The sequence below is a fragment of the Coregonus lavaretus genome (genome assembly GCF_964263955.1).
Source record: "Coregonus lavaretus genome assembly, chromosome: 12".
Taxonomy (NCBI): domain Eukaryota; kingdom Metazoa; phylum Chordata; class Actinopteri; order Salmoniformes; family Salmonidae; genus Coregonus; species Coregonus lavaretus.
Genome location: NC_139999.1, coordinates 41755203 through 41768980, shown reverse-complemented (window position 1 = coordinate 41768980; position 13778 = coordinate 41755203). Strand labels below are relative to the sequence as shown.

At 41.5% G+C, this 13778-nt stretch overlaps 1 protein-coding gene across 1 annotated transcript in view; it reads left to right on the top strand.

Annotated features, from left to right (window-relative positions):
- LOC311138690 (calcium-dependent secretion activator 1-like) overlaps positions 1-13778 on the top strand; it is a 160290-nt gene that overhangs the window by 109860 nt on the left and 36652 nt on the right. The window contains exons 4-7 of the mRNA XM_084173478.1: positions 768-848; positions 1249-1482; positions 7685-7806; positions 9798-9909. Of these exons, the coding sequence (XP_084029604.1) occupies positions 768-848; positions 1249-1482; positions 7685-7806; positions 9798-9909 (549 nt within the window). The remainder of the gene's footprint in view (positions 1-767; positions 849-1248; positions 1483-7684; positions 7807-9797; positions 9910-13778) is intronic.

Genomic DNA, 13778 nt, shown 5'->3' with positions numbered 1-13778 from the left:
AAACAGGATTTGGCTGTAGTAAACAAGGTAAGGGTAGTTTAGGCCTACTGTTGAGACACACTCCCCGTCAGAACACGAACACTGACTGGCACAGCTAGGTAGAAATACCTTGAGACACCCCATAGGCAAAATCATTGCCACAAGAAGCAGGGGGGCACATAACCAATTAATTGGTTCAAACCTCTTTCAACCAACACAGAGGCTGTACAAACATTTAAACCAGACTAATAGTCATCATCACATTCACAAAGGCCTTTCTAATTCAGACCAGTAAATGTTATATTAGAGTTCTCATCAAACAAATAAGCACATTTACAAAATGACAGAATCCGCGGTAAAAAGGGCTGTGCCCCTCTCGAGCATTCGCACACATCCATGCCTAGATTTAGAGTGCGGGCGTGCACGAGCGTAACTTTGAGAGGCGGCATACAGTAAATCACATGATAAACACAAAGTAAGCATTCAAAATAAATGCACAAACTGAAGGAAAATAATAGACAAGTTACACAGATCATTTGGAAACTTGGCAAGTTGGCAGCAATATGGGGAGCAGGGATTTGAGTTTCTACACTATAACAATCTCTAGAAAAGTTGGGCGTGAGTGCGATGCGTTCCTCTGTGTTGCTGTCCTGTTCTCCTGAAGAAGGCCTAGTTGGGGTCAAAACATTGCTTGATTAAACCCAGACTTGGGAGTGCCATTACCTGGAAAAGTTTATTTAAAAATATTTGCCCAAAAACATTTCTTCCTGTGTTTGACCTTGCTCTAGCTGGACAACCTGGATGAGCAGGCTGCCCAGATCAGACGGGAGCTGGATGGACGTCTCCAGATGGCCGATCAGATTGCCAGGGTGAGTCTGATAGCCTATACACACTGCAGCAGAACAACATCAACACACTGGTTACATTGTGCAGAGCCACACAGAAACCTGAATAAACAGTTTGTAAGCATCAAAACGGCTTCACTATGCGAGTTCCCCAAGAGCTTCATTATTCTAGAAACAGCTTAACATCACAATGAATATACTCAAGGCGATATCTGGTAATCTATTGAATGACATGTATTCACATTAGTGTTGACAATACAAAAAGTTATTTGAATTTGATTTTCATTTATTTTCTTATTATAATGTCTTGCTCCGTCGGGATGACCAGCCCACATGGACACAAAAGCTGACTTGAAATATAGTAGAAAACTTTTATGTTATTTTTATGTTATGGTAAAACCCTTCTATTTTTTCTTCTTCAAAGGGAGGCAAATTCCCGAAGTTTGTGTCGAAGGAGATGGAGCAGATGTACATAGAGGAGCTGAAGGCGTCGGTGAACCAGCTGATGGCCAACCTGGAGAGCATGCCTGTGTCTAAGGGAGGAGAGTTCAAACTGCAGAAGCTGAAGAAAGGACACAACACCTCCATCATGGACATGGGTCAGGAGGACGAGAACACACTGTCCAAGTCTGACGTGGTACTCTCCTTCACTCTGGAGGTAGGAACCCTATCCCTTTCTAACCCTGGTCCTGACCATAATCCATCTGAACCCTAACCCTAGCCCTAACCCTGTCCAAGTCTGATGTGGTGCTCTTCTTGACTATGGAGGTACTAACCCTAGCCCTGACCCTTCACCTGACTCTAGCCTTAACCCTGTCTAGGAAGGTTAAGACCTCAGCATTTTGGCATTATGAGAGAATATCCTAAATACAATGTTACCCTTTCTCCAACGTGATTTTCCCAGTAACAAAGAAGTCATACTGTAAGCATAAATCCATTTGAATAGAGATTAATACCATACAAATTCTCAATAGAAACAGTACCTCTCAGAGAGCTCCACTTTTTATCCCGAGATTCTGTCTGTCAGACAAACCTTTTCACCTGCCTCTGTCTTTATAAAGCGAATGAGTCATCATAAACATTATCAACATATTTATTAACAAAGGCTCTATGTTCACTGTCTGCAGGGCAAGGAAAACAGAGCTTGACATGCTTTAGCACTATCTATTGATGTCTGTGGTGGTGGTGGTGATGATATAGCAATATATATCTGGAAAACTAGATCTGATCTGCACTTTCATTGGTCTATTGATTATTTTAGCACATTAATACATTCCATGCCAAAGTCCCAAGGTGTGTTTGCTTATAGTTTTCTTCTCTCTCAATAGATTTATATAATTCTAGACCCGGGCCCCTATTCACAAAGCGTCTCAGAGTAGGAGTGCGGAATGATCTAGGATCAGATCCTCCCTCTTATTTGTTATGCTTTAAAAGGCCAAACTGATCCTAGATCAGCACTCTTACTCTGATACGCTTTTGAATATAAACCCAGTATAGATTGCAAACAGATGGCCCTCTAGCCATAAAGAAGGAGAAGAAAAATAGATGGAAGCTTTCAGGAAGAACAATCTGCCTAAATGACTCCTCTACAGTACTCCCCGATCACTGGTGTAGACTTCCATTGTTTAGTTATAAATCACAGATCACAAGGTAGACCTGGATAATGTAGTGAAACAAAATTAAAACCTCCTTTTTAAATTTCATAGCAACTTCGTTACTCATCATTCATCATAACAAGAGTTATTATGATCTAAGAGAATTCAGTATATGTAGAAGAGCTGTTTCTGTTACCCTAGCTACTGTAGGGCAGATTAATACTGCTCCCTCCCAGTCCCAGCAGTTGATTGTGGTGGGGAGCAGAGCAGATGCAGTGATTATAGTGCTAGGACTGAAACTACTGCTTTATAGATTGGAGAGGCTGGCCTGATTTGGAATTTAGCGATGGAGTTTTTGGCCTCCATTGTCTTTTCCTTTTCAATGATAATGAGTTCTAGTTTGCTTGAGTAGGCCTAAATGTTAGCATATTTTTCTCAGTCGGGGTGTAGTGTAGTTTAAGATAGTGGTTCTCAACTGGTTTTGGGTCTGGACCCAAATTGAACCAGGTTGTCTTAGTAATATTCGCATATAATTTTTTTATATGACAAGGGAACAACATTTTTCATTGTTAATAATTCCATATTGATAATATTCTTGATGGAAAATGGTAATAAGCTCACTGGTTTGAGACCACAAAATCAACCAAATCCACTAAATAGCGCTGCTAATAGCTCTATATTGAAAACACTGTGATAAATCATTCAGAGATTAAATTAAATTATTTAATCACTTTCTACCACATTTTTATTTATTTTTTACTCAGAAATCCGGGACCCATTCAAAACCTCCAGACCCAAATTTGGGCCGTGACCCACCAGTTGAGAATCACTGGTTTAAGAAATGCTGTAAATGTTGTTGACCAATAGCGCTTAGGGGATAATTACTTTTAGAGTAATGTATTCGTTAATGTTTTTTTTATGAGGTTATATGCATTTACCTTTTACCTGTTGGTTTATGGTCTTGGATCAACAAGGTCAAGGAGACTGTTGTGGTCATGTATAGGGCACCCTAGACAGTTAGGGGTTAATGGTTCATGGCTTTACAGGGTGAGTGCTGGGACCTGTTCAGGAGGGTGCATTGTAACAGAACACTCATATAAATACCGTAAGCATAAGTCCATTTGAATAGAGATTAATACCATACACATTTTCTATAGAAACATTACCTCTCAGAGAGCTCCACCCTATTATCCTGAGGTTCTCTCTGTCAGACAGACCTTTTCACCTACCTCGGTCTTTATAAAGAGAATGAGTCATCATAAACATTATCAACCTATTTATTAACAATGGCTCAATGTTCACTGTCTGCAGGAAAACAGAGCTTGACATGCTTTAGCACTATCTATTGATGTCTGTGGTGGTGGTGGTGGTGATGATATAGCAATATATATCTCAGCTGGCCCTTTGGAAAACCAGATCTAATCTGCATTTTCATTGGTCTATTGATTATTTTAGCACATTAATACATTCCAGGCCAAAGTCCCAAGGTGTGTTTGCTTAGGGACATATCTAAATTTACTGGAGGGAGGGTGGTCCTAAATAGGGGAGGGATGTCAAACTTTATTTTTAGCTTTGGGGAGGGTTCGGTGGGTTTTTTGGGACACAGGGGAGGGTAGTGCATTTTTTCCATGTTTTACATTTGCTCTTCTGCTCGTATTTTCCCTATAAACAATGTTTTTACTTACTTTTGATATTACCTTAATAAAATTTTGAAACGTTTGTGAAGGTTTGGTATAGTGTGGCTATTATTAAGCTTTAGCTACTGCAGGTCTATGATATGAAGGCAGTGCGCCCCGGCGCTCCAACTGACACCGACAGTTAAACTTGAGGTGAGGAAGACTGTTTCAGACCTACCAGAGTTACTCCTATAATCTAACAATATAATACTTATCTTTATGCAACATATTTGGATTGAAAATTAACAGATTACCCTCTTTTTGTACGTCTATATCTGTATAGCAGATGCAGTAGCCATCTGACATAAAGAAATGCATGTCGGTGTCGTAGCATGCCACGGGCATATCTCTATCTCTCTGGGGTTATACCTAAGCTTCTCTTCCTTTATATATATATATATATATATATATATATATATATATATATATATATATTTATTCAAATATGAATGTCATACAGTGGACACCTAAGCCTATAGGCCTTTGCATGCAATACCCTGATACATTTAGTGCTAAAATCTCTGACAGCTGAACCGTGAGGTGGACAATTATTCTGTTATTAAAGTAGCCTAACACCCCCCCCCCCCCCCCCCAAAGAATAGTCTATAAAATGTTTGCATATGCTACACATCGAAACATAAAGAATAGTGTTTTTGTCATTTGTTATAGGCTGTTTTAAGGACATGTAATTGTGGCTCATTTGGCCAACATCCCTTGTTTATTGATGCGACAGTTTGGATCTGAATGCATGTGGATTTCCATAAAACTTCTCAAATGTCCGGTAAATAAAAATCTTCCCTGTCATGTTGTCCAGTGCAAATTTTCCTAAAGGAAACTCTGAAATGGCATATTGTTTTTAAGAAGAATATTCACATGAAAATCAGTAACCAATTGGATATAAACCTAGCTATAGACACCCTAAAGACTCTGGCAAGGGCGCTAATCCAGTGTCACTTTGATTAAGCCTGCACATCATGGTTCACCATCAGCTCCAAAAATCTAAAGAATAAGCTACCAGCCAATCAACCTTGTAAGAATTGTACTTAAAGGCTTAAACATCATTCTTTAACCTTTTACTGCAGTGGGCTAAATCAGGGTCACACAGAGTTCTTCTTGGTTGTCTTAAACAAATCTACTTTGAAGCAAAAGTATACACCTCACACACATGGTATGGGTTTAAAAAAAGAAGTCACCTGTACCATGTCAGATATAGAGTTGAAATGTATTCAATTTTGAGTTTCCATCACAATGTTACACTTTATATACATCACAGAAGACTGAAATATAAAAAAGCAGTTTGATGTAGAAACACCAGAATTTCTGCGTAGTACATAAAATAAAATAAAGTTGATTAATAATGAAATTATGAAAAATAAAACTGATCCTAGATCAGCACTCTTACTCTGATACGCTTTTGAATATAAACCCAGTATAGATTGCAAACAGATGGCCCTCTAGCCATAAAGAAGGAGAAGAAAAATAGATGGAAGCTTTCAGGAAGAACAATCTGCCTAAATGACTCCTCTACAGTACTCCCCAATCACTGGGGTATACTTCCATTGTTTAGTTATAAATCACAGATCACAAGGTAGACCTGGATAATGTAGTGAAATAAAATAAAACATTTCATAGCAACTTAATTACTCATCATAATAACTCCTGTTATGATGAATGATCTAAGAGAATTCAGTATATGCAGAAGAGCTGTTTCTGTTCCCTTAGCTACTTTAGGAGAAGGAAGTATAATTTTAGCATGGGCAGATTAATACTGCTCCCTCCCAGTCTCAGCAGTTGATTGTAGTGGGGAGCAGAGCAGATGCAGTGATTATGGTGCTAGGACTGAAACTACTGCTTTATAGATTGGAGAGGCTGGCCTGATTTGTAGCTTCTGTCATGGAATTTAGTGATGGGGTTTTTGGCCCCCATTGTCTTTCCCTTTTTAATGATAATGAGTTCTAGTTCTAGTTCTAGGCCTAAATGTTAGCATCTTTCTCTCAGTCGGGGTGTAGTGTAGTTTAAGACAGTGGTTCTCAACTGGTTTTAGGTCAGGACCCAAATTGAACCAGGTTGTCTTAGTAATATTCACATCTCAATTTTCTTTTTGCCAAAATACAATCTGGAAAACTACTGTACTTTTTATGCTATGCTGGGAGTGAATGGAGCAATTATATGACAAGGGAACAACATTTTTCATTGTCCATAATTACAAATGGATCATATTCTTGATGGAGAATGGTAAAAAGCTCACTGGTTTGAGACCACAAAATCTACCAAATCCACTAAATAGAGCTGATAATCTATATTGAAAATAGTGTGATTGAAGAAAAATTATTCAGAGATGAAATTATGTAATCACTTTCTACCACTTTCTACCTGGTTTTAGTTGTTTAGTAATTCAGACTGGAGTATTTTTCATCAACATTATTTTTTATTCATACACCCATTCAAAACCTCCCATGACCCAAATTTGGGCCACGACCCACCAGTTGAGAATCACTAGTTTAAGACATACCATAAATGTTGTTGACCAATAGAGCTTAGGGGGTTAATGACTTTTAGAGTGATGTATCACGTTTCAGGAGAAGACCCAGATGCAGACAGTGTCGAAGTAACAAAAGTTTATTACAAAAACAGGGGGCAGGCAAGCGAAAGGTCAAGGGCAGGCAGAGGTCAGTAATACAGATCAGAGTCCAAAAGGTACAGAACGGCAGGCAGTCTCAGGGTCAGGGCAGGCAGAGGTCAATAATCCAGGGTGGTGTGACAAGGTACAGAATGTCAGGCAGGCTCAGGGTCAGGGTCAGGGCAGGCAGAATGGTCAAAACCAGGAAAACTAGGAAACTTGAGAAAGACAGGAGCAAGGGGAAAACAGCTGGTCGGCTTGACAAAACAAAACAAACTGGCAACAGACAAACAGAGAACACAGGTATAAATACACTGGGGATAATGGGGAAGATGGGCGACACCTAGAGGGGGGTGGAGACAATCACAAAGACAGGTGAAACAGATCAGGGTGTGACAAATGTATTAGTTAATGGGTTTTTTATGAGGTTATATGCATTTACTGTACCTTTGTTGGTTTATGTCTTGGATCAACAAGGTCACGGAGCGTGTTGTAGTCATGTATAGGGCACCATAGACAGTTAGGGGTTAATGGTTCATGGCTTTACAGGGTGAGTGCTTGGGCCTGTTCAGGAGGGTGCAACGTAACAGAACACTCAGATATAAATATATTGTTTAGACTAGGCTCCCGAGAAGCACAGCGGTTTAAGGCACTGCATCTCAGTGCTTGAGGCGTCACTACAGACCCCCTGGTTCGATTCCAGGCTGTATCACAACCGGCCGTGATTGGGATTCCCATAGGGCAGCGCACAATTGGCCCAGCGTCGTCCAGGTTTGGCCGGTGTAGGCCGTCATTATAAATAAGAATTTGTTCTTAACTGACTTGCCTAGTTAAATAAAAGTTAAATAAAGAAATAAATAAAAAACTAGACCAGAGTAATGTCAGCTCTATATTTGATACATTTCTGCTACATTGTGAACCTTACCGCATACACCCGTGGTTTCACGACCTGCTGTTTATTCCCTCCAGGTGGTGATCATGGAGGTGGTGGGCCTGAAGTCTCTGGCTCCTAACAGGATCGTGTACTGCACCATGGAGGTGGAGGGAGGGGAGAAACTGCAGACAGACCAGGCTGAGGCCTCCAAGCCAACGTAAGAACCTTCTATCTCTTTCTCTGCCATATAGATACATATCAAAACTATCTCTTCGGGTTCAACACCTTAAGTTGGTTCAGGTTCATTGTGGTTACAGCCTTTCGTCAACCCTTCCTGAATGTTAAAAGTGGTGATGATGATGATGATGATGATGAAGGAATTATCATGTGAATGGGTGTTCGCAGACTGGATCCTGAGTCTGTCTGCTGTTATAAAGGAAGCAGTCTGTAATGTTACAGTGTGTCTGTGATGCCAGCCACTCTCCTGTGATGTGATGTTCAGCTCGTGATTATTAACTGTTTTAGAGACTCGTCCTCTTGCTCTCTCACTGATTCAGGTGCCATTTTATAATGAGAGGGAGATGAGAGAAAAATAGTAGAGAGAGAGAAGGGGGACAGAGGGAGAAAGAGGAGAGAGATAGATGAAGGACAGGCATGAAAATACAAAATGACAGGATGACAGACAAAGTGGTAGAGAAAAGGGGGAGAAAGATGAGAGCGAATGAGATGGGGGAGAGAGGGGGGAGAGGCGGGGGAGAGAGAGGGGGAAGAGGCGGGGGAGAGAGAGGGGGGAGAGGCGGGGGAGAGGCGGGGGAGAGAGGAGGAAATAGAAGCTAGAGAGGTAGAGGGTAAAGAGAGGGAAAAAGAGAGAGGGTAAAGAGAGAGAGATGGGGAGATGGAGGTAGAGAGATGGGGAGATGGAGGTAGAGAGATGGAAGTAGAGCGAAGGAGAGATGGAGGTAGAGAGATGGGGAGAGCAGTCTCTGTGTGTTGCCCTACTCCAGTGCAGCCAGGCGGGTAGAGTGATTAGGACACGGCATCTCAATGGAGCAGGAGAGAGTCCCCCTCCAGCACTCCTGGAAATGACAAGCATCTCGTGCTGCTAGCTAGCTGTCTGCTTATTCATCGCATACACCATCACACACACATACTGCACACAGGCACTGTGTGTACTCCTTGTACAGGATGAGACGTGTCCTGACTGATCTAGGATCTGGTGTCATTTAGTTGATCCCTGAATATAATACAGTAATGCTCTCATTCTTATTGTATATAATCATACTAAATAAATGATCAATATAGGTAGTAGAACTAAGGGGCCAATGTGAAACAGTAACATTCCATTCACATTCCCATTGTGAGATGAGACACCACTATCTCCCCCTGGTGTTGTTGAGTGGGAATGTCAGTGAGGCGGAGGAGGGAGACATTTTCACTCACAGATGCAGCTCATAGCAGGAGGAGAAACGGCCATGACAAATAAAGTGTCAGCTGCTATTCTCAGTCTGTCTCATAACTGAGCAGTACATAGCTTACACGGCCCCAGTTTATTGTTTTTTACTTTTCCACTTTGGTTTTAAAGTGTTCTTTTTTAATAACCACCTCTCACTCTTTCTGAGAGCGCATATATCGACTTTTAGGAAAGAGGATGAGAGAAAAAGAACCGCAGACAGACAGACAGACAGACAGACAGACAGACAGACAGACAGACAGACAGACAGACAGACAGACAGACAGACAGACAGACAGACAGACAGACAGACAGACAGACAGACAGACAGACAGACAGACAGACAGACAGACAGACAGACAGAGAGAAAGAGAGAGAGAGAGAGATAAACGGAAAAGAGGGAAGGCGATTTTAGTGGATCTTGTGCAATACCTCTGGGCCAGGTAGATGTTAATTTAGGCTAGGATTCAATCAAATGACCTGAGCACAGGGATAGACTTTTAAAGGCAATTCCAGAATGTTGGCTGATATCACTTTTGCTGTAAAGTCTGCAAATATAAAAAATAAATCACCTTCCAAATTAAATGACTGTGCACAGGTTGTATGTCTGTGTTTGTTTGCATCCTTGCCTAAAGCTACAGCCCTGTAGATGTTGGACATGCATCCATGTCTTGAGAGCTGTGTCATGCAATAATGTAGTGAAGGTTACATGCTTCTTAAGTGTGTGTGTGTGTGTGTGTGTGTGTGTTGTGTTTCAGCTGGGGGACCCAGGGAGACTTCACCACCACACACCCCCTCCCTGCCGTCAAGGTGAAACTGTTTACAGAAAGCACTGGAGTGCTGGCCCTGGAGGATAAAGAGCTGGGCAGGGTAACACACTCTCTCTCTCTCTCTCTCACTCTCTCTCACTCTCTCTCTCTCTCTCTCTCTCTCTCTCTCTCTCTCTCTCTCTCTCTCTCTCTCTCTCTCTCTCTCTCTCTCTCTCTCTCTCTCTCTCTCTCTCTCTCTCTCTCTCTCTCTCTCTCTCTCTCTCTCTCTCTCTCTCTCTCTATACACTAAGGTTGCAGTCATTAAAACTAGTTTTTCAACCACTGATTTGGCTGATTTCTTTTGATTTTCCCATGATGTCAAGAAAAGAGGCACTGAGTTTGAAGGTAGGCCTTGAAATACATCCACAGGTACACCTCAAATTGACTCAAATGATGTCAATTAGCCTATCAGAAGCTTCTAAAGCCATGACATCATTTTCTGGAATTTTCCAAGCTGTTTAAAGGCACAGTCAACTTAGTATATGTAAACTTCTGACCAACTGGAATTGTGATACAATGAATTATAAGTGAAATAATCTGTCTGTAAACAATTGTTGGAAAAATTACTTGTGTCATGCACAAAGTAGATGTCCTAACCGACTTGCCAAAACTATAGTTTGTTAACAATAAATGTGTGGAGTGGTTGAAAAACGAGTTTTAATGACTCCAACCTAAGTGTTTGTAAACTTCCGACTTCAACTTTAACCCCGGGTCTTCCATTCCTGTGGCGGTCCTCATGAGAGCCAGTTTCATCATAGCGCTTGATGGTTTTTGCGACTGCACTTGAAGAAGCTTTAAAAGTTCTTGAAATGTTCCGTATTGACTGACCTTAAAGTAATGATGGACTGTCATTTCTCTTTGCTTATTTGAGCTGTTCTTGCCATAATATGGACTTGTACTGTATATATCTTGTTTGTATTGTTTTAAACCTTTGCATTTTAGGCCAATACATTTCTCCTGGTTGTTGAACTAGAAGCCCAGGTTGCCCCAGCCATCCATACACTGAGCTGTGATGTCACTTAGTACACAGTTTTGCTGGATTCCACATCGACCCCTAGCCCCAACTCCCTAGGGCTCAGGTGCATCCTGTTTCCATTGATAATCCTTGAGATGTTTCTACAACTTTGGAGTCCATCTGTGGTAAATTCAATTGATTGAACATGATTTGGAAAGGTAGTTGACAGTGCATGTCAGAGCAAAAACCAAGCCATGAGGTCGAAGTAATTATCCGTAGAGCTCCGAGACAGGATTGTGTTGAGGCACAGATCTGGGGAAGGGTACCAAAACATTTCTGCAGCATTGAAGGTCCACAAGAACACAGTGGCCTCCATCAGTCTTAAATAGAATACGTTTGTAACCACCAAGACTCTTCCTAGAGGTGGCCGCACTGCCAAACTGAGCAATCGGGGGAGATTGGCCTTGGTCAGGGAGGTGACCAAGAACCCAATGATCACTCTGACAGAGCTCCAGAGTATCCTCTGTGATATGGGAGAACCTTTCAGAAGGACAACCATCAGGCCTTTACTCCACCAATCAGGCCTTTATGGTAGTGGCCAGATGGAAGCCACTCTTCAGTAAAAGGCACATGACAGCTCGCTTGGAGTTTGCCAGAAGGCACCTAAAGGACTCTCAGACCATGAGAAACAAGATTCTATGGTCTGATGAAACCAAGATTGAACTCTTTGGCCTGAATGCCAAGCATCACATCTGGAGGAAACATGGTACCATCCCTACGGTGAAGCATGATGGTGGCAGCATCATGCTGCAGGGATGTTTTCAGGGACTGGGAGACTAGTCAGGATCGAGGGAAAGATGATCAGAGAAAAATACAGGGAGATCTTGATGAATACCGCTCCAGAGCGCTCAGGACATCAGACTGGGGCGAAGGTTCACCTTCCAACAGGACAACGACCCTAAGCACACATCAAAGACAACGCAGGAGTGGCTTCGGGACAAGTCTCTGAATGTCCTTGAGTGGCCCAGCCAGAGCCTGAACTTGAACCCGATCAAACATCTCTGGAGAGACCTGAAAATAGCTGTGCAGCGATGCTCCACATCCAACCTGACAGAGCTTGAGAGGATCTGCAGAGAAGAATGGGAGAAACTCCCCAAATACAGGTGTGCCAAGCTTGTAGCTTCATACCCAAGAAGACTCAAGGCTTTAGTTGCTGCCAAAGGTGCTTAAAAAAATTACTGAGTAAAGGGTCTGAATACTTATGTAAATGTCATATTTCAGTTTTTAATTTTTAATAACTTTGCAAAAAAATCTAACAAAACAGTTTTTGCATTGTCATTATAGGGTATTGTGTGTAAATTGATGAGGGGGAAAAAACTATTTAATCTATTTCAGAATAAGGCTGTAAAGTATCACAATTTTGAAAAAGTCAAGGGGTGTGAATACTTTCCGAATGCACTGTATGACAGGAACATGGCGGTAGGTAGCCTAGCGGTTAAGAGTGTTGAGCCAGTAACTGAAAGGTCACTGGTTCGAATCCCCAAGCCGACTAGGTAAAAAGCCTGCGGATGTGCCCTTGAGCAAGGCACTTAACTCTAATTGCTCATGAAAGTCGCTCTCGGTAAGAGCGTCTGCTAAATTACTAAAATGTAAGTCATGCAGAGATGTCTTAATCATCTGCTTTGCTGGGCTCTCCTATCCTCTAGTGCAGAGAGAGAGCCATCGATCGTCCTGTGACAGTGTGCCGGACAGCCTTAGCTAGGCTGCCCACTGGTCACGGACGTCAGTTCAACATCTAGTCTTCATTTATATTTGGTTGAGTTGTCAACTAACGTGAAATCAACAAAACAATTTGCCATGTCATTGGATTTAGTTTAAAAGTTGGATTTAAAAAAAGGTAAAATTCCATTACGATGACTTTTTGCAAATTCAGTCCGTTTTCCACATTGATTTAAGGTCATCACATTGATTTTTGTTGTTGAAATGATGTGGAAAAAACATTGATTCAACCAGTTTTAGCCCAGTGGGAGCGACCTTGGCTGTGACAGGGGCTCTTTGATCTCCTGCTGCAGGGGCAGAGAGGCAGTCAGGCAGGCAGTCAGTCAGCTGCTGGGATTCTCTCTCCTTTGGGGCTGCTGGCTTTTTCTCTCCTTTGATATGGCAACACAGCTACACAGATAGGCTGAGCCACCGGCTCAAACGTGACACGCAGCACATGCACACTGGGGCCTGGGCTGCCAGAGCACGATTTAATGGAAACTCTTCTAAATTAATTGAGTGTTCAGAATCCTTGAGAATGCTGACTCGTGGTGCTAAATACTGACTGACTGACTGACTGGATGGATGGATGGATGGATACAGACCAGAGATCTCTCCAATAAACCTTGTGGATATGCACATTATGTGTTGCTTACACATGTACAGTATATCCATATCTCTCAGAGGTGGTTACGTTGTTACATCTCAACTGTAGTATCCAGCACAGTTTTGCTTCCTCTTGGCCAGGGCTTCTTTAAATAATATATGTATATCTCAATGGGACTCACATGGTTAAAGCCCCCATGGAGTCTTTCAATATAACTTTTTTTTTATCATCACTGTATGTCTAATAAATCCCTGTTTGTGTTTATTTCATGAAAATAATTCCAAATATATTTTCTGTCATTATTTTCCCTGAGCCTCCTTTTGCCATTGAAATGCTCAGTCTGATCGTGTAGGCGTGTTAATGCAAATTTAAATATACACTATACAGTGCATTCAGAAAGTATTCAGACCCCTTCCCTTTGTCCACATTTTGTTACATTACAGCCTTATTCTAAAATGGATTAAATACATTTGATTCCTCATCAACCTACACACAATACCCCATAATGACAAAGTGAAAACAAGTTTTTAGAAATGTTTGCTAATTTCATATTTAAATAAAGTATAAATACCTTATTTACATAAGTATTCAGATCCTTTGCTATGAGACT